At 45.7% G+C, this 22581-nt stretch overlaps 1 protein-coding gene across 5 annotated transcripts in view; it reads right to left on the reverse strand.

The window, feature by feature from the left end:
- Positions 1-22581, reverse strand: part of DENND2B (DENN domain containing 2B) — a gene marked incomplete at its 3' end in the record, with an annotated part of 109157 nt that overhangs the window by 43205 nt on the left and 43371 nt on the right. For all 5 annotated transcript variants that reach the window (XM_082659778.1, XM_082659779.1, XM_082659777.1 and 2 more), the window contains one exon: positions 8495-8599. In XM_082659778.1, the coding sequence (XP_082515904.1) occupies positions 8495-8574 (80 nt within the window). In that variant the 5' untranslated portion in view covers positions 8575-8599. The remainder of the gene's footprint in view (positions 1-8494; positions 8600-22581) is intronic.

Raw genomic sequence — 22581 nt, forward strand, 5'->3', positions numbered from 1 at the left:
CATTTCATAACTGTCTTTTCCTCCAAACAAATCTGCATCCCACTCTTAGTCACATCAAACTCCTTGCTTTTCACAACTTTAGGCCTTCATGCATTCAATATTCCCTTTGCCTGCAGTGCTGCCTTGTGTCCACTTACATGTCTCTGTAACTCCTCTATGGGATCTCTCTTCACCCTACCCCCTCACCCAGGTGGAGATGTCTGATTTTTGATGCCTCCACTGTGCCTGGAAAAATGTCTACTACGGTACTTGTAACACTTTACTGGACTATATTTTTCCTCATCTGCCTCCCTTACTAGACTATGAGTGAAGTACTTGAAGGTGGTGACAGGGTCTTATTAATCTTGATATAACCTGCTCTTTGTACTGCATCTAGAATTTAGTAGGAATTAATGCATTTGTGCTGAGTGACTAAATGAATGAATACAAAAATAAATGATTAAAACCTAGGTCTCCTTATTACTCCTCAGGGCACTGTTTACAGACTTCACTGCCTCTCTCTTTGTGCCATATGACCTGAAGAACAACACAGAAAGGTACATAAAGCACTTAGTGCAGCCCAGCATGGCTGTCAGTCCCTAAAGCCCTCTCCCATAAGGCAAAAATCATACCCTAGACCAAGAGTCTAGAGACCTGGGTTCTGCTCTGGTCCTGGTTCCATCACTTCCTGGATGGGTTCATAAGCAAAGTCACCTGAATTCTCTGAGCCTCAGGTTCTTTTTTTTTTTTTTTTTTAAAGAATGGTTAAATACATGTATGTACGTATGTATGTACATATGTATGTATGTATGCATTTATTTTTTACCACACCACGTGGCTTGTGGGATCTTAGTTCCCCGACCAGGGATCAAACCCGTGCCCCCTGCCTTGGAAACATGGAGTCTTAACGACTGGACCGCCAGGGAAGTTCCCTCAGGTTCTTTATCTACAAAACAGGAGGAAAACACTTGCTCTGAGTATCCTCACATACTAGCTGTGTGACTAAAATGATGTAAATTTTAAAAATGTTTGAACACCGTTAAAAGTTCCGTGAAGACAGGAGAAATATAAAAGAAAAGTAAATACACAGCAGCTAAGACACTTAATATGCTGCTCTTATCACCTCTTTACTGCTCTTTATTCTAAAATCTCAGAGCTTGCCCCTGGGGAGGCAGACACTGTGAAACTGGGCCCTTGTGCCACCACCTTGTCAGCAGGCAGCCAGCTCTGCTCCTCAGCAAAGGCGTGGATGCCAATGCTGCAGCACATGACTGGCCAAATCCAACATTTACAAGAGAGGGAGTAAGATAAACAGATAGAAGGAGAAAGAGAGAAAGGGGGCGGGGGAGAATGCAAAGGAAATTTAACAGAGGAGCATAAGCACACACACACACACATGAACACACACACACACACACACACACGCACATGCACACACACAGACAAACGTATAAGACAAGTGAGTAGGACAGAAAGGCCATGAACTAAGGTAGAATGAGAAACAAACTTAAAGAGAGGGCAACGTGTGTGTGCTCATGCCCGTGCGCATGTACAGACAGAAAGTGAGAGTTAAAGTGCAAAATACGTGCCCTTCCCTCCAGTACTGTTTCACAAGAATACAACCTAACCCTTGGGTTAGTGACCTGGGCATCCTCCAGTAACACAGCAGGAAGCATGCATGCCAAGGGACACCCCATATATTGTCAAGGTCACCTAGGGACCTTTTGGGAGGGAAGGCTGTCTTTAGTCCTTGATGACAAGACAGTTCTGAGCTCAGCATGCTCTGGCCACAGAGCTCCTGAAGTGTCAGTATCAGGAAGCAAACCAAATTGGGGCCAGTTGGAGAAGGCTCCTGGGAGTCCAGGAAACAGCCCCAGAGGCACCAAGATGGGCTGTGGGCTCCATGAAGTGAGCCTGTCCACAGATTAAGGTTACACAGGGCCCAGCTTCCAACATGCCTAGTCCCTACTGAGTCGGTGTCTAACCTGCTTCCAAATGAAACTGCCTGGGAGTTGGCCAACCACCATCCCAGGGCTGCTCAACTAAAGCAGGTCCTGGTGGCTCAGTGGGCAGCAGCATCCTCCCATCACTATGTGACCGCCCCAAGTCTGGAGATGGCATGCTCACTGCACTCCCCTAAGGCCATATTCTGAGGCATCCAGAAGGAGAAAAGGGAGGAAGTCTGCCTGAGTCCTATCAGCAAGTCCAGAAGTTTGTTCCCCAGGCCAGAGCAGGGGCTCAGTTCAGTAACGGACACCCCACTCTGGGACAAAAGTCAAAAAGTCAAAAAGAGAGTGACACTCACAACTTGACCATCTTGCTCCCAAATGGCTGGAAGCCCTCAGTAGGGTCCAGGACAGCCTCATCCTCCAAGTGGGGCTACATCTGGACCACTACCTACAGAGACTCAAAGTCAATCACAGCTTGTCAGGGTAAGTAGAACAGTAGCTAGGGTCAGAGCAGAAACTGAGTCACCTTGTCACCTCCAGAAAGCACATCTACCTGCCTGTCATCTAGCTGATTTCTAGGGAAGCACAAGGAGAATTGGTGAGCTCTTCTCTGGGAAGGAACCCCAAGTCCTCTAGGAAGTAATGGCAATGAACATAAAGAGAGCATTTATAAGACAGACGCCTTCTCTGAGACAGGTAAAAAAATGACGCCTTATGGGAACGTCCCCAATGCCCTAGGTCCAGCAAAAATGGAACTGCTGTATAAAGCAGAACCAGGCGCTACGCAAAGCCAAGAGGGAGAGAAAGGTAGCTGCAGGAAACCATGCTAAAGACATTTGTGATGGTTTCAAAACGTGGTCCCCAAATTCTTTGACATGCCTGCTGCCAACATGACCACTTCTCTTGAATCTGGGCTCTGTGATTGCTTGACCAATGGAATATGGTAGAACTGAATCTGTGCTACTTTTCAGGCCCAGGCCTCAGGAAACCAACAGCTTCTACTTCCTGTCTCTCAGGCTGTGAGAGAGCCCAGGGCATGTGGAGAGGGTAGGTGTTCTGACGGACAGTCTCAGCTGGGGTCCCAGCAACAGCCAGCATCAACCCCCAGACAGGTGAGGTAAGACGCCTCCAGGAAACACAAGCCCCTAGCCACTGAGTCACCCTAAGCCTTGAAGTCTTTCCAGCTGAGGTCCCAGACATCATGAGCAGGGAGCAGCCATCCCTGTGGTCTCTGTCTGAAATCCTAAACTACAGAGTCTGTGAGCAGAATCAAATGGTTGTTTCACACTATAAAATTTAGGATAGTTTTATAATGGTAGATACCTGACACAGATTTGGGTACCTAGAAGTGGAATGCTATTGACACAAAGTCCTAAAACATTGACCGTGGGACTGGGTGATGGTTGTTGGGGGTGCTTAAGGCAAAAATAAGGAAAACGTTAGAAGCTAGAGGAAAGGGGACCCTCATAATGTTGAAAAGTTTGGCAACTCTGTCACCTGTGGTAACATGGAAAATAGGAAGTATATCTAATATATTAGATGAACTAGCCAAAGACATTTCCAGGCAGAGTGCCAAAGGTGCCCTCTGACTCCTCGCTGTCTCTAGTGAAAGGAAAAAGAGATGAGCCAAACAGGGAACCGTTTTCAAACAAAATTTAAAGGAAACATAAACGAGAAAGGGCTTTCTGAGTTAGAAAATAAAACTTGTTTCAGTCTCTGTCTCTCTAGACAAGAAAAAATTCTCAAATTAAAAAATGGTTTCCAGGGCTTCCCTGGTGGCGCAGTGGTTGAGAGTCCGCCTACCGATGCAGGGGACACGGGTTTGTGCCCCGGTCCGGGAAGATCCCACATGCCGCGGAGCGGCTGGGCCCGTGAGCCATGGCTGCTGAGCCTGCGTGTCCGGAGCATGTGCTCCGCAACGGGAGAAGTCGCAACAGTGAGAGGCCCGCGTACCGAAAAAAAACAAAACAAAACAAAACAAAAAAAACGGTTTCCAGATTGTGGTGACAGTTACACTCCGTGGGTGTGTGTATGTGTGTATATGAACTCATCAAATTGAAAACTTTATTCTTTTGTTTTTTTGTTTTGTTTTGTTTTAACATCTTTATTGGAGTATAACTGCTTTACAATGGTGTGTTAGTTTCAAACTGAAAACTTTAAATTGCATTTATGGTACTTTAATTATCCCTCAATAAATCTTTTTAAAAAAATCTAGAGTGGGACTGAAAGATCCTTTGCCAAGACCTAAGGAAGATTTAAAGTACTGCCTCACAGACTCTTACACACAGACAGACAAAAGGCCTTCTAAGGACCTTAAGGGTGAGCCCTGAAGATCCTCTGTAAATAATAAGGCCTCTAAGACTCTTAACAACCAGTGTCCCATAGCAATCTCACAGGGAAAAATCCACTTATCCACCTTCTGAGGTACTACAAGTGCCATGTGGAGGCTCTAAACCAAGGGCTCTAAGAGTGAATACAGAGAGGGGAGGGGAATCCTTCCTAGCTGAGTGGTCAAGAAAAGGACTGGGAGGGAAGTAACATCTGCATCCAGACTGGCAGAAATGTAAGGTTTGCATTAGAGAGCAGTGCAAGATTAAGACAGAAAGAAAAACCAGGGTTTTTTATGGAAGCCTTACAAAGCAAGCCAAGTTTGACTGTATCATAGATGACAGTAGTTTTTGAGCAGGGAAATCCCAGTCATGTTTATAGGGAGGTGAATGTAGAGGTACAATAAAATAACAGAAGGAACAGGAGAGCTAGGCTTGCGTTCTTCCCCCCATTAGCTTTGTATCCTTGGGGAGTACCTCCTCTTCTCTGTGTCTGTTAGTCAAACTGTCAAACAAGTGGGTGAGACCAAATGAGCTCCAAGGTTCCTCTTCAGCTCTGCCTTTCTCAGAGTCTATGGACTGAATGGAAAGGGAATCCAAAGTTAACAAGACCTATCATGGAAGATACTATAAAGAGTCAAATAGTACAAGTAGCCTATGCTCTAAGAGGCTGATCTCCCAGCCATCTAAACAACTGGTCAACCAACAGTTAGTCTTCTAGGTACCAGGCACAGTTCCAGGCTCAGAGGAAACAGAAAGCAGTCAAAGTCCTTGACCCCAAGAAGTCTACACTTTTACAGGCACCCAAGTTTCCCACACATACATCCAGAGGTAAGGTTTCCAAAACACAATACAGACAGCCTATATTTGCAAGTCACAATGATCCAGATGCTGGAGTTTCACAGTGAAGAAGCTGTTGAGGAAATAAGCAGACATGACAAGTCTTCTGAGAACAGCCCCTGCTGCCTGCCAAGTCTCACAGTACAAGTGAAATCTCCTGAGAGCAACAAGTGGCAAAGTTTACCCCATCTAGATGGCCGAACTAGCTCTCAACATAACACTTTCTTAGCAACCATTAGCATGACCATTTCTTTTTTTTTTTGGCTGCATTGGGTTTTTTGTTGCTGCATGCAGGCTTTCTCTAGTTGCGGTGAGCGGGGGCTACTCTTGGTTGAAGTGTGCGGGTTTCTCATTGCGGTGGCTTCTCTTGTAGCGGAGCACGGGCTCTAGGTGCATGGGCTTCAGTAGTTGTGGCATGTGGGCTTCCGTAGTTGTGGCTCGCGGGCTCTAGAGCACAGGCTCAGCAATTGTGGCGCACGGGCTCAGTTGCTTTGTGGCATGTGGGATCTTCCCAGATCAGGAATCGAACCCGTGTCCCCTGCGTTGGCAGGTGGATTCTTAACCACTGTGCCACCAAGGAAGCCCAGCATGACCATTTCTTAGCAAGCAAGTCACTAAGCTGCTTCTGGTCCCACCCAGGTCATCAACACCAACATCATAAAGCCTGCCCTCTGGAATTCAGAGGAGCTTTGAGAATCTCACCTCCCACCCCCAGAAATGGATGCAGCCAAATCTAACGAGCTGGAGTGGGAACAGCCTGCGGGGAGGTGAAGCAGCTAAGGGTGAAGCAACGTGACCCTTTGTCCTCACTAACAGAGAGAAAGGGAAGCCTGCTCCAGGAGACCAAAATATAGCAAAGAACAAAACTTTGGTGGTAAAACGAGAGGTTCACGTTTCCTCCTCCTGCATATCCTGCCAAATCAAGAATGGGCTATAAAGGAAAAGGAAGAGAATAAACTAGCAAAACACTCCTAAGAACCTAATAATGGAATGGAATCTAGGATCTTTACCCCAAACTAGCTTAGTGGTGGCACCAGGTGAAGTCTTATTCAAATTAAGGATATGGCCTTGCAAATACATATCTTGGCAGTTCCACAGGGTCCCATTTGCCCGTCCCCACCAGTTTTCCATGCCCCAAAGTACCCCTGCCCCCAATGCTAGATACAAATGCCTCTCAGTATCATCAGCTTCCTCTGCCTCCATGTGGATGATGTGGAGGTCCCCAAAGCAGCCAGGGTTCAAAGGTCCAGCTTTCCAAGGTCCTAGCACCCCTGCACTTCCCAACCAAAGTTCCGGTCATACCTGGGAGTCTTTTCTCACTGGAACTCCTGGACTGGCAATGATTAAAGGGCCCCAGGTCACAGGCAAATGTCTATCGAAAGGTCAGACTAAGAAATCTGGGTGCCAAGGTCATCAATCCAAACTGTAAAAGCCTTGAAAAAAGAGAATGGATCATTCCCCCCCCCTTTTCCCCTTTTTGTTTTTCAAAATTGTCATCTGGTAGTTTCTCTGTCCACCAAAGAGCCCAGCACCTCGGAGGAGAGCCCTCAGAGTTCACTGACAACTTCCTAAGAACAGTCCCAGATTTGGCTGGGGGTGAAAGCAGCCAGAGAAACCACCAGATGACAATTTTGAAATAATAACAACTACCGTCCAGCAGTAGCCTCTGAGAGAAGACTGTAGCTAGCCACAGAGGCCTGTGACTCCATGCCAAGGAGAGGAGGGAGGGAAGCGGAAAGGTGGCAGGAAGGAAGGGAAGTGAAGACTTGGCAGGGAAAAATGCCTTTTTTTAGGCACATCAGAGGCTCAGATATTTACAAATACCATCCGTCATGTTATGATGGCAAGCAGGCTGGGAAGCTAAAGGAAGAGCAATTTCTAAAAATGTTTAAAACATGTAGGTATATACTCCAAATAGAAACTAGGGTGCCTGTCAGCAGTTCTGATTCTGCTTTGTCACTTTATATAAACACTGCATCTCCCATCCCGGTCCCCACAAAGCGGAAATTAGAAGAAAAAAAGAATACTTGAAGGAGCTGAGGGCTGCTGGGTACAGTAATTTCTAATTCAGGTTCTAAATATACTATTTCTTTTAATTTAAGAATAAAATGGTAAAATCACACACAATGCTTATTTCACCCATACAGTCTCATATAAAAAAGTTGGGAACCTTAATTCCCAGTCTCTATCTGCCAACTCAGAGGCAGACTGCAGAGTAAGAAATGCCACCAGACTCGGGGGGGAGGGGGGAGCCCAGCAAAGTGGTTCCTGAAAAGTAGATAATGGGAGACAAAGACTCTGAGATCTAGACCTGTTTCTGCCTTGGCCACCGACACACCCTGGGATAGGTCAGTTTTTCTATCTGCTTTACCCAAGAGTTTGTTGGTGCCTGCCATCCTCAGCCTCACCTAGTTCAGGGAAGCAAGTACGCAAGTAACTCTAGTCCAGGTTAGACGGGGTGCGTGCGCAGGGGGTGTTCTCACTGGTCTTGCTGCCATAGAGTAGATATTCAATTTGTTTGTCTAAGCCCCAAGCTCTAACAAGTCATAATCTACCAATTTCTGTTTGGTTGGCACAGTCAATCCAGACCATTTCCACTGGGACCAAACTGCACATATGGTGTACAGAATTCCTCTTGCCTCATTCACGCCAGTCACTCCCCAGGGGCCACATCCTATGCCCCATTCTATCAACCATACCTGGATATTAGCTCTGAGTGAACCAAACATCTACCACTACCTCTGGCCAGACGTGACTGTGTGCCACACTCCACTGGACTCAGCCTGGTAACGCACAGCCCAGACCTCCAGGAAGGAACTAGCCCGATCCCAGGGTAAGATGAGCATCCTTCTCATCACTATCCGTTCTAGCGGCTGAGGTTCCAAAGGCCAAATCTGCCCAACTGAGATTCAGCAGAAGGGGCTATGAAGGGTATGTGGCTTTAATAAAAGAGGTTCTTCTAGGACATCAGCATCCAGCCTTGGCCAAGACCTGAGAAGCCCTGGTGAGGGTTGTACAGCTATCTGCCAGCTCTGGAAGCTTCTACCCCACCCCCGGGAGGAAGCTAACATTTACTGAGTGGCTTTTTGCCAGGCACTATGCTAAGCACTGACATATATTATCTCATTTAATCCTCACAGAAACTCTGTGAGATAAGTACTATTATTATTTTACAGATGAGTAACCAAAATGTTAGAGGGCATAAGAAAATGCCCTGAGATCTCACTATTTGGTAAGCAGTTAAAGTTTGGCCCAGATTGTGCACCTCTATGACTGTCAGAATCATGATGATAATCATTGACATTTGGCAGGAATCCTATCCAGGACACAGGTCACTAGGTGTCCTTTGATGTTACCTTCCAGTGAGCCCCATTCCCTTAGCAGTGCTCCCCGACTCACCTGCTCAGGGTCCCTCGAGGGGCCTTAGTGCCTCCAGCTCCGTGGGTGATACTGGAATTCTTGTTGGCAGTCATGGTCATTTCTGCTCTCTGCAAACACAGAGCCCTGCAAAGAAGACAAGACCTATAAGCCAAGTTTCCATGGGCAGCGAAAAGCACCTCAAACATTTCCAGATGACCTCCAAAACTGCCAACAGGGTTTCTGTGGTGGTTAGCAGGAACCACTTTCCCACATATATTTAATTTCATGTGTTACAGATTAAGAGCCTCAAGGGATCCCTGATCTGGGTTGGGGAAGAGTCTGTGAGCTAACAGATAACTTATCACTTCACAGAAAATGATTTTAAAAACTCCATTTCCATCCTGCTTCGTCTCATTTCTTAAGTTAGAGTTTCCCAAACTTCTGGCATGCCATACAGCCTTTATGAATTTTACCATATTTGCTTACCTCCTGAACAATCATTTATTCAATGTTTTTCTTTAATCAACTTGAAACTGACTTACTTTTCTTAAAATAGTTAATCTTGTTCTAAACAATTAATCATTGACAAATATTTACTGAGTGAGCACCCATGTCCTAGGCACTGCCATCCAGCAAAGAATGAAACAAAGTCTCTGCTCTCATGAAGCTTACATCCTTATGGAGGGAAACAGACAATAAGCAGGCACAAGTCATGTGTGTGATACATAAGTGTACATTTGTGTATAATATGTATAGTGATAAGTGGTAGGAAGAAAACATGAAGCAAGGTAGAGGGAGAGTGAAGAAGATTTGTTTTTTAAAATAGGATGTTCAGGGAAGAACATCCTGATAAAGTGACATCTGAGCCAGAAACCACAGTTATGAGTTATCATATTTTTAACATTAAAATATGATAAAATTAATATACTTTAAGGTATTTAAGTATTTACAAAGTGAAAAATGTCTGTACATGTACCATATACAGTTAGCTAATATAGTAACATTATTTTATGCTAAAATAATAAAAGGAAGAAAAATGTTAAAACTTAAGGGTACATCCAGACTGGAAATTGTCTCCTATTTGCAGATGGTATTATCCTCCATGTAGAAAATCATAACAATTCCACTAAAACACTCTTAAACTAACGTATAAAGTCAAGCAAGTTTGCAGGATACAAAGTAATATTTAAAAAATCAATTTTCTTTCTACATACCAGCAATGAACAATCTGAAAATGAAATTTTAAAAATTCCATTAATAATAGCAGCAAAAAGAATAAAATACTTAGGAATAAACTTAACAAAAGAAGTGCAAGACGTATGCACTACAAACTACAAAACATCACGGAAAGAAATTAAAGAAGATATAAATAAATAGAAAGGCATCCCAGGTTCATGATCAGAGAACTCCAAGTTGTTAAGATGGCAAGATTCCCCGAATTGATCTACAGACTGAACAGAATACTCATCAACTGCAGAAATTGACAAGCTGATCCTAAAATTTTGTGGCAGTGCAAGGGACCCAGAGCAGTCAAAACCATCTTGAAAAAGAAGAATAAAGTTGGAGGACTCACACTCACCAATTTCAAAGCATACTACAAAGCCATGGTAATCAAGACAGTGTGCACAGATGTAAGAACGGAAATAGAAATCAACAGAATAGAATTGAGAGCTGAGAAATAAACCCATACATTTACGGTTAATTGATTTTCAACAAGGATGCTAAGACAATTCAAGAGGGAAAGAAGAGTCTGGTTTTTTTTTTTTTTGCGGTATGTGGGCCTCTCACTGTTGTGGCCTCTCCCATTGCGGAGCACAGGCTTCGGACACGCAGGCTCAACGGCCATGGCTCACGGGCCCAGCCACTCCGCGGCATGTGGTATCTTCCCAGACCGGGGCACGAACCCGTGTCCCCTGCATTGGCAGGCGGACTCTCAACCACTGAGCCACCAGGAAAGCCCAGAATAGTCTTTTCAGACAACTGGACATTCATATACAAAAGAATAAAGCAGGACCCTTATCCTTATACTATACAAAAAAAAGTAAAAATGGATTATAGACCTAAATTTAACAGTTCAAATGACAAAAGCGAAGCCTGGAATACAACATAGAGGTAAAGCTTTATAACACTGGATTAGGCAACAGTTTCTTAGATATGACACAAGCAACAAAAGAAAAAAGATATAAACTGTATTATACTAAATAAAAAACTTTTGTGCTGTAAAAAATACCACAAGAAAGTAAAAAGACTCCCACAGAATGGGAGAATTATTTGCAAATCATATATATCTGCTAAGCAACTTGTATCTAGAATACATAAAGAACTCTTCCAACTCAATAATAAAAAGACATAATCTAATTTAAAAGTAGACAAACAGAACACACCATTGTAAAGCAATGATACTCCAATAAAGATGTTAAAAAAAAAAGTAGACAAAGAATTTAAACAGACATTTCTCCAAAGATATAAAGTTGGCTAAGAAGCACATGAAACAATGTTCAACATCACTAGTCATTAGGGAAATACAAATCAAAACCACAGTGAGGTATTACTTCACACCACCAGGATGACTCCAGTCAAAAAGATAAAAACAAGTGCTAGTGAGACTGTGGAGAAACGAAAACCTTCATTCACTGCTGGTGGAAATGTAAAATTGTGCAGCCACTTTGGAAAATACTTTGGCAGTTCCTCAAAAAGGGATACATAGAGTTACCATAAGACTCAGCATGATTCACCCCTGGGTATACAGCCAAGAGAAATGAAAACATGTCCACACAAATACTCATACCAATGTTCATAATAGCCAGAAAGTGGAAACAACTCAAATGTCCATCAGTGGACGAATGCATTAACAAAGTGTCGTATATCCATAAAATGGAATATTATTCAGACATAAAAAGGAGACATTCCACAACATGGATGAACTCTCATGCCATTTTTATGAAATGTACAGAATAGGCAAATCTGCAGAGACAGAAAATAAATTAATGGCTGCTTAGGGTTGAGTTGAGGGTAGGAGAATGGGGAGTGACTGCAATGAGTATGGGTTTTCTTTTGGGGGAGTGAAAAAAAGTTCTGAAATTAGATAAACAGTGGTGATGGTTGTATAACTGTGAATATATTTTAAAAATGAATTGTACACATAACACAAGTGAATTTTATGGTATGTGAATTATATCTCAATTTAGATGTTAAAAAAAACTTAAAAAAAATTTTAAGTCCCTTGGAGAATAGATGTGAGAGACAACAGTAATTCACAGTATCTCTAATGTGAATGTGGACTCTGTTCTGGGCCAACAGCACCTTCACAGACGCTGAACAGTTCAGGAACAATAGTTCTCTCACTCTGATTGGCATTCTCATCACACTGACCAAAATGAAGTATGTTTGGATGTGGAAGTTAAACATATTTATTTATGGCCACTAATGACCTTAATCCTGGAGGCCATCTTACTTATTATCTTGGTGCAAATAAGTGATTGGTTTCGATGATAAAAAATAAGCCAGACCCTAATTCTTGATATCATTTATAATTCTTTCCTAATTTCAACATGAAATGCACTCTCTCTAATTTCCTTACCTGTATACAATCTCTCAAGGTTATCATTTTGGTGATGGTAGTGGTGAGTGAAGCGGGAGCTGGAAGGGAGGAAGAAGCCCGTAGGTGCTAGCAATGGTGATAGCAATGAAACATCCCCCACGATGCTTTTAGAGAAAGAAAACAAACCCTGAGCCTCATTTTTATCCTTCATGAAAAGCCTTCCCGGGCTTCCCTGGTGGCGCAGTGTTGAGAGTCCGCCTGCCAATGCAGGGGACACGGGTTCGAGCCCTGGTCCAGGAAGATCCCACATGCCGCGGAGCAACTAAGCCCGTGCGCCACAACTACTGAGTCTGCGCTCTAGAGCCCGTGAGCCACAACTACTGAGCCAGGGTGCTGCAACTAAGGAAGCCCGCGCACCTACAGCCTGTGCTCCACAACGAGAAGCCACCGCAGTGAGAAGCCCGCGCACCTCAACGAGGAGTAGCTCCCGCTCGCAGCACGCAAAGACCCAATGCAGCCAAAAATACAATAAATAAATTTAAAACAAAAACAAAGAAAAGCCTTCCCTACCTATTGAGGAAAAAATCTTTATAAACTTAAGTATATAGCATAATGTTAGTATGAGGAGAAGGAAGAAGGGGAGTCAATCCTGCCACCAGAGCACCTGTGCACGCCGGCTCTGGTGAGATATTCTTTACCTGCACCAGCCAAGGGCCAAGTTAAGTGCTTGGCGTATGGCTGTGTGTGTTAAACAGAAAGAAGGGAAAGGAGAGGCAGCCTCTGGAAGCTTTCCCAGACCAGTTCTCAGGGTCCTTAGGGAGCACAGTGCTACAAGGAATCAACTTGCTAAGCATCAGCTTTCAACTGTGCCCATGGTAACAACGGTCACAATAATCATCAGAACCCATCATAACAACACTGGACATGCTCTACCAGCTCCAGGGCAGGCCCTCAGGGAAAGGAGAGAAGATTTGTGGAAAGACCAGAAACTGAAATATATTAAAAGAACATGATGAAAAATATATTCTTTCCTTCCCTGAATTTCTGATCTAAAATGCTCTGAAATGCAATCATATACTTGAATATGAGAACACAGAGCCAACTTAGTCAGAAGGAAGAATGTAGATAGCTGTGATTTTTGCTTAGGCCAAGAAGAAAAATCCTGTGAAGATGCAACCAAGAGAGGAGTGGGTCAAAACTACCAGGCCCACGGCATTAGCCCTTGGTCACACTTCTGCAAGAACACAGCTGCTATTCTCAGCAGTGGCCCAGGAGTTGAGGCATCTTGGGCAGGCACTGCTGAGAACCCCAGGAGAGCCTACTAAGTCAGAGATGCTTACTTGCTGTGCTCCCTCCCACCTGCTCTCTCTAGCCAGGTCTACCAGGTTCAGGGAATAATCCAGCGGCCTGAGGAACTAAGGACCAGGCTAACCCTTTACACCTGAAGCGCAGACTTGAGCACTCTGCATGGCAGGCTTCCTGGGGGACACTGCTTCTCCCAAGGCCCTAAGCGCCGGCCCAGGCTCCCATCTGTGCTTTCAGCCTGATTGCTTGGCTAGTCTGGCTGCAAAGAGAGAGACACTCCCAAGGAAAAGAAACACCCACCGGGAATAGAGCAGAGAAGCCAAGAGGATGAGAGGTGTTTTGCTAGCTCCCAGGCCCATCAACGGCAAAAACTACATGTTTGGAAAATGAAATTGTTCAATTAGCATCTACCACCGATCACGAATTGCTCAAAACCCCAGCTCTGACAAATTACAGGCAACTATCTGAAGAGTTACAACCCAGAGAAAGGAACAGAATAAGGTACCACTAGAACTTCTCTACAAACTCTGCATCGAGACAGAGACCACAGTCCCAGGTTCTCAAGGTGCAGTGAGAAGGACACCCAGCCTGGAGTCAGCCCAACCCTGCCTCTAGCAACTGCTGGCCAAGGGTCATCGTACACGTGAGTTTCGAGGACTCAACATTCTCGCTATAAGAGCAATAATAATGACATGACCTACCTCACGTGATTATTATTCTGGCACACTGAAGCTTAATAAATCATTTTTCTTCCAGATCATGCTTCTCTACGTATTTGGAAGACACCCTCTCCATTCCCAAGCTAGATTCATTTTTCAGACTCCCCGGCACTGCCATCCAATCCATTTACTCTATGCTAGGCACTGTGCAAGGTACTAGGATATGAAAATGGACAGATACAGTCCCTGCCCTGGAAAAGCTAACTGTAAAGGGAGAAAAGTGAAGGAAAAAGTGGACTCTATGAAGGCCTTATAGAGAGGTGACATTTGAAAGTAAGCCTTCACCTGTTTGTTACCCATGGTAAAGAGGACTTAAGAAAAAAAGCAAAGGCACATTTATTATCAAAGGTGCTGCTAGATTCTTTATAAAATTATAATAGCTAAAATTATAAGCATTTTAAAGGATTAAATCATTTAATCCTTGTGACAACCCTACGAAGTGGGTACTATTATTATTTACACGTTACCAAGGAAACCAAGGTACAGAGCAGTTAAATCGCTTGTCCCAAGTCACACAGCTAGAAAGTGGCAAGGCAGGAATTTGAGCCCAGGTGGCCTGCACCAGCGCCCTTGCGGCTCTGAGTCAGCACTCTGCATGGCCTCCAATCATCTTGCATTTCAGCTCTCACCATCCCATGACGTAGTGATAATACAGGCCCAATTTTCCAATCAGGAAATTGAGATTGAGAGAGATTAAATGATTGGCCCAAGATCACTCACCTAGTGAAGGAATAGGGCAGGACAGTGGACTCAGCTCTGACTCCACTGTCCACTTACTTTTCTTAACATTGATGGGGCTGCTTGTTAAAAATGCAGAATCCCAGGTCCCACCTCCCCCTCTTGAACGGAGCCTAGGAATTTGTATGTTCAGGAAGCACTTCAGGCTAGTGTTACACGCCTGTAAGTGTGAAAACTTGAGTACCACAATGTGCTGAGGACTTGTAAAGGTATGAAGGGTCACTACTGACCATCCTCCCAAGAGTCTGCCCAGCTGTGAGCAAATACAAGATGGACACTCGGTCCTCTTCCTCCTCCCACCCCCCCAGCTTCTTCCACCTGCACAGACCCACCGACCCTCAACAAAGGAGAAGGCATGTCACAGGATCCAGTGAAAGCATTATCAATGTCTGCTCTAAACAGTTCCCTCAGTCTTTGTTGTACTCTGAGTTCTTGTATCTCAAAACAGCTCTTCCTGGGCTTCCCTGGTGGCGCAGTGGTTGAGCGTCCGCCTGCCGATGCAGGGGACACGGGTTCGTGCCCCGGTCCGGGAAGATCCCACATGCCGCGGAGCGGCTGGGCCCGTGGGCCATGGCCGCTGAGCCTGCGCGTCCGGAGCCTGTGCTCCGCAACGGGAGAGGCCACAAGTGAGAGGCCCGCGTACCGCAAAAAAAAAAAAAAAAAAAAAAAAAACAGCTCTTCCTGCCACCCACCCCTGGTAGCTAACAACCGCTTTCCTCACTTTCCCCTCACTTCCAAACTCCTGGGAAAAAAGAGTTTATACCCGAAGATATTAACTGGTGGTTTGCAAGAGCAAAAATATGTTCCATTTGGTTTTCCCTTCATTTTTTTAAAAAAAGTTGAATTGGTTATCAAACGTTTTAAACATTGGGTGAGTATAAATGAAATGCAAATAAAAATTCAGATTCTGGCTTCTCTTGAAAAATTAGAAAACCTGCCATCACCGTCTGCATTTCTATATGGCAGCAGTTGGCAGTCCAGTTAGATGTAGCAAGCTCTCTCCGAATTACCACTGTCCCTCCCCACCCAACGCCTACAGGTGGCCAGCTTTGCTCAGCTCTGTGGCCTGACTCTCCCAGTCAGCAGGTGAGTGCTGTGTCCCACGTCCCGGCAAGGAAGGGGTAGGGGGCACTGCCCTGGGAGCAGCCACACAAAGCCTCCTGGAGGGCTGGGCTTGAGCAGTGCAGGGAGGAGCCTATGCCGGCCGCTTGAAACCCTCCATCTACTGCCCTCGCTGCCACTGGAGGAAAGACCCTCTGGAAGGCTCCCTGCTGTCACTCAGGCCAGCCTGCATCTTGCAGTTGTCTCTCCAGCTCCCTCAGTGCTCCCTCTCCCTACCATCCAGTCTCATCACCCAATCCACAGATGCTCTGCCCGGGTCTGAGAAGGGATCCCTTAGAGGTCAGTCTCTGAAAGGAGCTCCTTCTGAGGGGTGCCCAGCCTCTAAGAATGGACCTTACTATCCTAGAGCAAAAAACTGTTTCCCCTCGTTAAGTGACATTTCTAAACGTCTGTGTGGTACTTTTCCGCAGGCCTAATTTCGGACATGACAGTATGCCTCGCCCCTGAGGAGGAGACATTTGAGCCCTGAGAGCGCTGAAGAACAGATGCAAGTGTTTGGAGGGAAGCCTACCGTTCTGCTGGGGTTAATAAGGTCGCCACTGAGAGGAAACACAAACACTGCCCAGCACCCTACTTGTCTGGTCTAGGTAAGAAGTCAGGAGCCACCCCCCGCCCGCCGCCGGCAAAGGAAACCTCTAAAGCACATGAGAGAATTTCTGCCCACGTCGACATTCCACTGATCTCTTAAGCAATCTCTGGTGCGGAAGTAATAGCTTAGGAAGCAGCCCAGAGGGAAGGAGAAGGTGAGAAAGGGAACGGAACTCTGTGTGCCCCGAGAACCTGGCTTCAGCCCAGTCCGGCTCTGTACAGCTGTGGTCTGACTGCCCTGGAGTCAACCTGCTACTCACCCTGCCCAGGGAACACCTACCAGACTGTCCTCACCCCCTCACTGACTCCCTCCTGCTGCCCTTGGTCATCTAGGCCCTGCGGCAGGCCGAGCAGAAAAGGATCAGACTGGCAGCTCCCCCAGAGGAGGGCCTACGTCTCTCATTTCTTCCTCCAAGAGTCTCGGCAACCAGCACTGGCACCGCAAGTTTCAGGGAGGGTCATCATTAGAGAGAGTTCCTTTTAAGTACCCAAACCAGAGTTCTCGAAAGCGGGAGCGTTTGATTCTCCCTTTCTCTCCTGCAGGTGTCCTTGGACTGGGCCAAGGCGGGAGGCGCCTCATCTACCTTTCATAGCTCTGCCTGGACTGACAGCTCAGGCTCTGCTGTCGCGGCTCACCTGCACAGCCTTCCTAGGAAATTCAGCCATCCCACAGGTCCCCTGACATCCTGGCCCGCTCTGTCCCCACGCGGCTGAGAAAGCTGTAGGGCAGTGCTAGCTAGTTCTTCGCCATGTTTTGAACAATCCTCAGTACTTGGCAGAGACTTCTGCACATAAAAGACAGGCAAATAAACGTTAACTGATTTGCCAACTGATGGCAAAAGAGGGCCCCCAAGGAGTCAAAGGCCAGGAAGACAAAGGGCCCTAGAAATTCTAGCACTGGCCATATCCTTTAAGGTGCACTCTTCCGCTCCCCGAAGTCATGGCTGCAATAAATCCAATGAAAGGGAGGTTTCCAGCTGTAGGTGCCACCCAGTTGGATTGTCACCAGCAGGCCTTTTCCTCCCAGCCCTCAGCCAATCCTGTCTACCTCAGGAGTTTCAATCTCCTCACAAGTGCCCCTATTATCTTCCAGGGTCCTCCTGCGGTAACAGTTCTCATCCAACACACCCATGAAGAAAGGCTGCTCCTGGGAAACCTGCCTTCACCTCCACGCTGGCTTTCTCCTCCCCCACCCCTCTTTTCCCCGCTTCCTTTCCTGACTCATTTCTCACTGGTTATCTGCCCACAACCTTGTCTTTGGTTCTGTTGTGCCTAAAGTCAAGGGGTTACACAAGGGAAAGGGGAGAAAGTGGGCTCAGAGGTTGGGTGGGTGGGTATCAAAAGCTGTAGAAAGGGAGCCAGGAAGGTTTTTCTCAAGTCTGTCCCCTAATTCCCTCCAAAGTTCCAGACCCCTTTTCTCCGTCGGCACTTCTACATACCTGGTACCTTGGATCTTTTCCATTCCAGCCCCAAGCTCTGGGGCTCTAGGTCCAGAAAGCCCTTTGAGCAAAAATGTTGAGGGGATTATGAGCCTGGTCAAGTGGAGAGGAACCAAGATTTGTTTTGCTGGGAGATCAGAAGAATTGCTGGGGGTTTTTACAGGTCCCTGTGAGGCTGAAATCTGTCTCAACCAGTCACAAAAAAGATGATTTTTGTTGTTGTTGCTGAATAACAACCAGAAAAAAATTAAGCTCTCTTTCCATCTCCTGACTGTCCACTTATCACTCCCACATCCTCTTTCCCAACTCTCCTCCCCAAAGAGGTCTTTAAGTTTGGGTTTTCAACCTCAACCATTTTCAATCCCTTTTCCTGCCAGATGGTCCTTCTCCAGTTCAGTACAGATTCTGTGGAGGTTTGAAGTTGGGTTTAAATGTTTCCTGAAAGCCTAAAATGGGGTGAGGGCTTGTTAGGCAATTCCAGGCCAAAGGAATCCTGGTTGCTTCCAAGACAGTTTTAAAAATCTAGACATGGCTGTTTCTGCCAGTCTGGAAACTCAGCCTCTCAGCGAGCGGCTTAACCCAGCTCTGCCAGGACGATGGAGCCCGCTCTGTCCATAGAACGGAGGCCTGCCCCACAAAGAGCCCTGCCCTCTTTCACCCTTGGCAAGAAGAACCTGGTGGGTCCTGTACACATGATGATGATTCCAAGGCCACAGACCTATCTCACACCAGTGCCTTCCCTCTGCCAGTCACAGCAGACTAACTGCCATTTCCTACACATGCCAGGAGCGTTCATGCCTCCAAGCTTTTATTCAACCAATTCCTTCCATCATCAAGTCCTCCACCACCATTCTTTCTTAAATATCCAGTTCAAATGTTGACTTCTTTCTGAAGCCTTTCCCAATCCTACGTCTTGACCTCATTCTCACCCTTCCCATGCTCTCCAGCCTAGCTGAACTCAACCTGACTGATGGCAAGATGCCTGCCCTGCTCCAGAAAAACACACCACCCACAAGCCAACTTTCTCAGAAGAGGACTAGGAAATAGTAAGGGCTAAAGGGACTGGGCAAGCCTCAATGCCTCCGTTTTCCTACCTGTAGTATAGGAAGAATACTCTACCTCTATAATGAGAACTTGAAGACCAATGAGAAGCCATGTATAAAAAACAGAGGATACTCAGAACCAAGAGGGAACATACTTGAAGTCTCTGGCTTTCCCCCAACTCTCAGCCTCAGGACCTCTTCTCTTGTCCTCACTCTCTTAGCTCTTACTCTGTTTCCTATTTCACTGAGAAAATAGAAACAATCAGAACAGACCCTCAATAAACTACCACCATCACATTTACCCACCACCAGCAACAGGGCAGATCTTGTCACTACTTCTGCTCAAAACCCTAACATGGATCCCAATCACTAAAAGTAAGAGCCAAAATCTTCACAATGACCTACAAGGTCTTCATCATCTAGGTCTCTATGAGATCTCTGACCTCATTTCAACTACTCTTTCCCTTTACGTTTTCCCCACCAGCCACACTATCTCCTTATTATTTCTTCAAATACACCAGGCACATTCCAACTCCGGGCCTCCACACCTGCTGTCCCCTGTAACTAGAACATACTCCCCCAAGAGAGCCTGCTCCCTCATCTCCCAGGTCTTTGGTCAGACATCATCATCTTAGTGAGGCCTTCCCTGGATCACACTAAAATTTAGTGTTAAGAAATTACTACTAGGGACTTCCCTGGTGGCGCAGTGGTTAAGAATCCGCCTTCCAATGCGGGGTACGCAGGTTCGATCCCTGGTCAGGGAACTAAGATCCCACATGCCGCGGGGCAGCTAAGCCCATGCGCCACAATTACTGAGCTTGCGCTCCTCAACTAGAGAGACCACGTGCCGCAAAACTACAGAGCCCACGCACTCTGGAACCTGCGTGCCACAACTAGAGAGAGAAAACCCACACACCACAACTAGAGAGAAGCCTGCACACCACAACAAAAGAGCCTGCATGCCTCAACGAGGACCCCGTGTGCCGCAGCCAAAAATAAATTAAATAAATAATAAATAAATCTTTAAAAAAAAAAAAAAAAGAAAAATTTTTTTAATGAAAAAACATTTGCCACCATTTCAGAGTGGCTCTACCCGGACAGAGTGAGCAGGCTGGGGGCTTCACTGTCCAGGCCCATCTTCCAAGCCCACCAGCCTTCCCAGTTCAGAGTCTGACCTACCTTCAGCAAGCACACCCACTCAGAAAACTGAAAAGTGGGCCACATCCTATGAACACCCAAAAGATTCAGGGCAGGGGTGGCTGCAGCCCCAGAACAACTGAAGTTGCTCTCTGCAAAGATTGCAATGATTTTCCTATTATAAAATGCAAAGATCCTTTCTCTGGGGCTTAATGAATCAGAGGACCTTCCTTTCCTCGTGTCTACTGTTTGGGACACTACTGATCAGCCCTCTCTGAAGCACTGTAATGTAGTTAACTCTCAATCTGGAGTACGGTCTCTGGCGGTAGCATTTTACCATCTGCCTGGAGGATCCTCACGCTCATCAAAAGAGGGCACAGGTTAAGAAAGGTTGGGGGAATACTGTCAGAGAAGTAGAGACAGGTGTGGCACCTAAGACTTCTATTTGTTTACGTACTTGAAGCCTCTGAGGGCATCTTCCCAGCCAGGCCCCCATGCTACTGTGCTATACTCTGGTCCTTGCCCTTGAGCAGCTCCCCATCCTGCCTGAGAGAGACAAGTAAAGAAAAGATTCTGGCACATTGTAACAAGAGCTGTGATAGATGTATGCACACAGAGTTCTGAGAGCAAGGAGAAAAGACACCTAATCAGATGGACAGGACGGAGGTAGGGGAGGGTTTCTGGAGGAGACAAGAAGTAACACTGGGCTGAGTCTTGCAGGACTTGTGGAAGATAAAGAAGGCAGAAGAACACTGCTGCAAGCAGAAGAAAAACCATGAACAAAAGCCAAGGAGATCTTAGAGCAAGAACAGGACACAAAAGGCAATAACCATAGTGGAAAACATTGATAAATCAGACTACACTAAATAAGAACTCTGTTCATGAAAAAATGCCACTTAGAGAGTGAAAAAAGAACCTTTGGAGTGGGTACACAGGTTACAGAACTCAGCAGATTAGGAACATTAGATACACAGAGGAAACTTATCAAGAAGTAGAGTAACTCTCAAACTGCAGATCTTGGCCAGATCATTAGGGCTGAATTTCCCTTTGGATAAAAGTCTCAGTTTTGGAAGGGAGTAGAAGAAAGTGCACATACACAGCCAGGCTCTGCTAGTTCTAAGTATGCATTTATCTCATTTAATCTAGCTGTCATTATCTCTATTTTACGGATGAAGAAACTGAGGCTCGGACTTCCCTGGTGGCGCAATGGTTAAGAATCCACCTGCCAATGCAGGGGACACAGGTTCAAGCCCTGGTCTGGGAAGATCCCAGAGCCACTACTACTGAGCCCGTGCACCACAACTACTGAAGCCCACGCACCTAAAGCCCGTGCTCCGCAACAAGAGAAGCCACCGCAATGAAAAGCCCGCTCACCGCAACAAAGAGTAGCCCCCGCTCACCGCAACTAGAGAAAAGCCCGCACGCAACAACGAAGACCCAGTGCGGCCAAAAATTAATTAATTAATTTTTAAAAAATAAGGAAACTGAGGCTTAGGCTAAGTAATTTGCTCAGGGTTTCACAGTAAGTGGCAGACCTCAGAGTCTAGAGAGGTTGGCACTGAGCCCTCTAATTGACACCAGAGCACATAAGTCCTCCGGTCTCTGTCATATCTTGTGACAGGAAGCCATCCTCCAACCCAAGCGTGCCCCTGCAGCCCAGCTCTGTCTGTAAAGAGTTAGAAACGGATATTGGCAGTAGTCTCATGCCTGGCCCCCAAATGCTTGGTGTTAAAATCCCATTTTTCTTTAAGCCATCTAGTTCAGAGGGCCCTGAATCAATTAAAAATAAATGTAAGAGATGCTCCTCTCTTGCTGTTCTTCAAGCCTTTTCTCCTTATCATTCTTCCCCACCTAGGGGACCCTGGTCAAAGAAAGGCCTTCCCCTAACAATGCAGTCCAGCTGGAGCTGAGACTGAAGGTAAGGGGCATCTGTCTGTCCATCTATCCAACTTCTTTAAGGGTTATGATGGGGACAGAATTTGCCTTTTTCCTTCTTTAAATAAAGCAAGTGTTACTTGGCTTCTGTGGTTCTCAAACTGTGTGCTGAGGTGCCCTAGAGCACCGCAGTGAACTCACGGGGGTGCCGCAAGATATATATTTTTTAAATTAATTTCTTTTTTTATTGGGGTATAGTTGTTTTACAAGTTGTGTTAGACGATATTTTAAATTTTTGAGGGAAACAAGACCAATATCCAACATTTGTTTGGACACCCCGCGAGTTCACAGTTTTAACATTAGATTGCACTACATTCTTTTCGATGATGTCATTTCTTTGTGAAGCTGGGTTTTCAGCAGCTGCTGTGATTAAAAAGCAATAACCGTGTGAAAAGCAATGTGGAACAGGAAATGGGATGGCAGTATTCAATCTGATTCCAAGATGTGAGATGTTGTACAGTGCCCAGTACATCCCATAAGTTAGTAACTGTGGTTATTTTAAGAATGAAATAAAAAATGTTTGTAATTGAAATTGACGTACAATATTATGTTAGTTTCA

This window comes from Grampus griseus, assembly GCF_964374135.1.
Source record: "Grampus griseus genome assembly, chromosome: 8".
In the NCBI taxonomy this organism is placed as follows: Eukaryota; Metazoa; Chordata; class Mammalia; order Artiodactyla; family Delphinidae; genus Grampus; species Grampus griseus.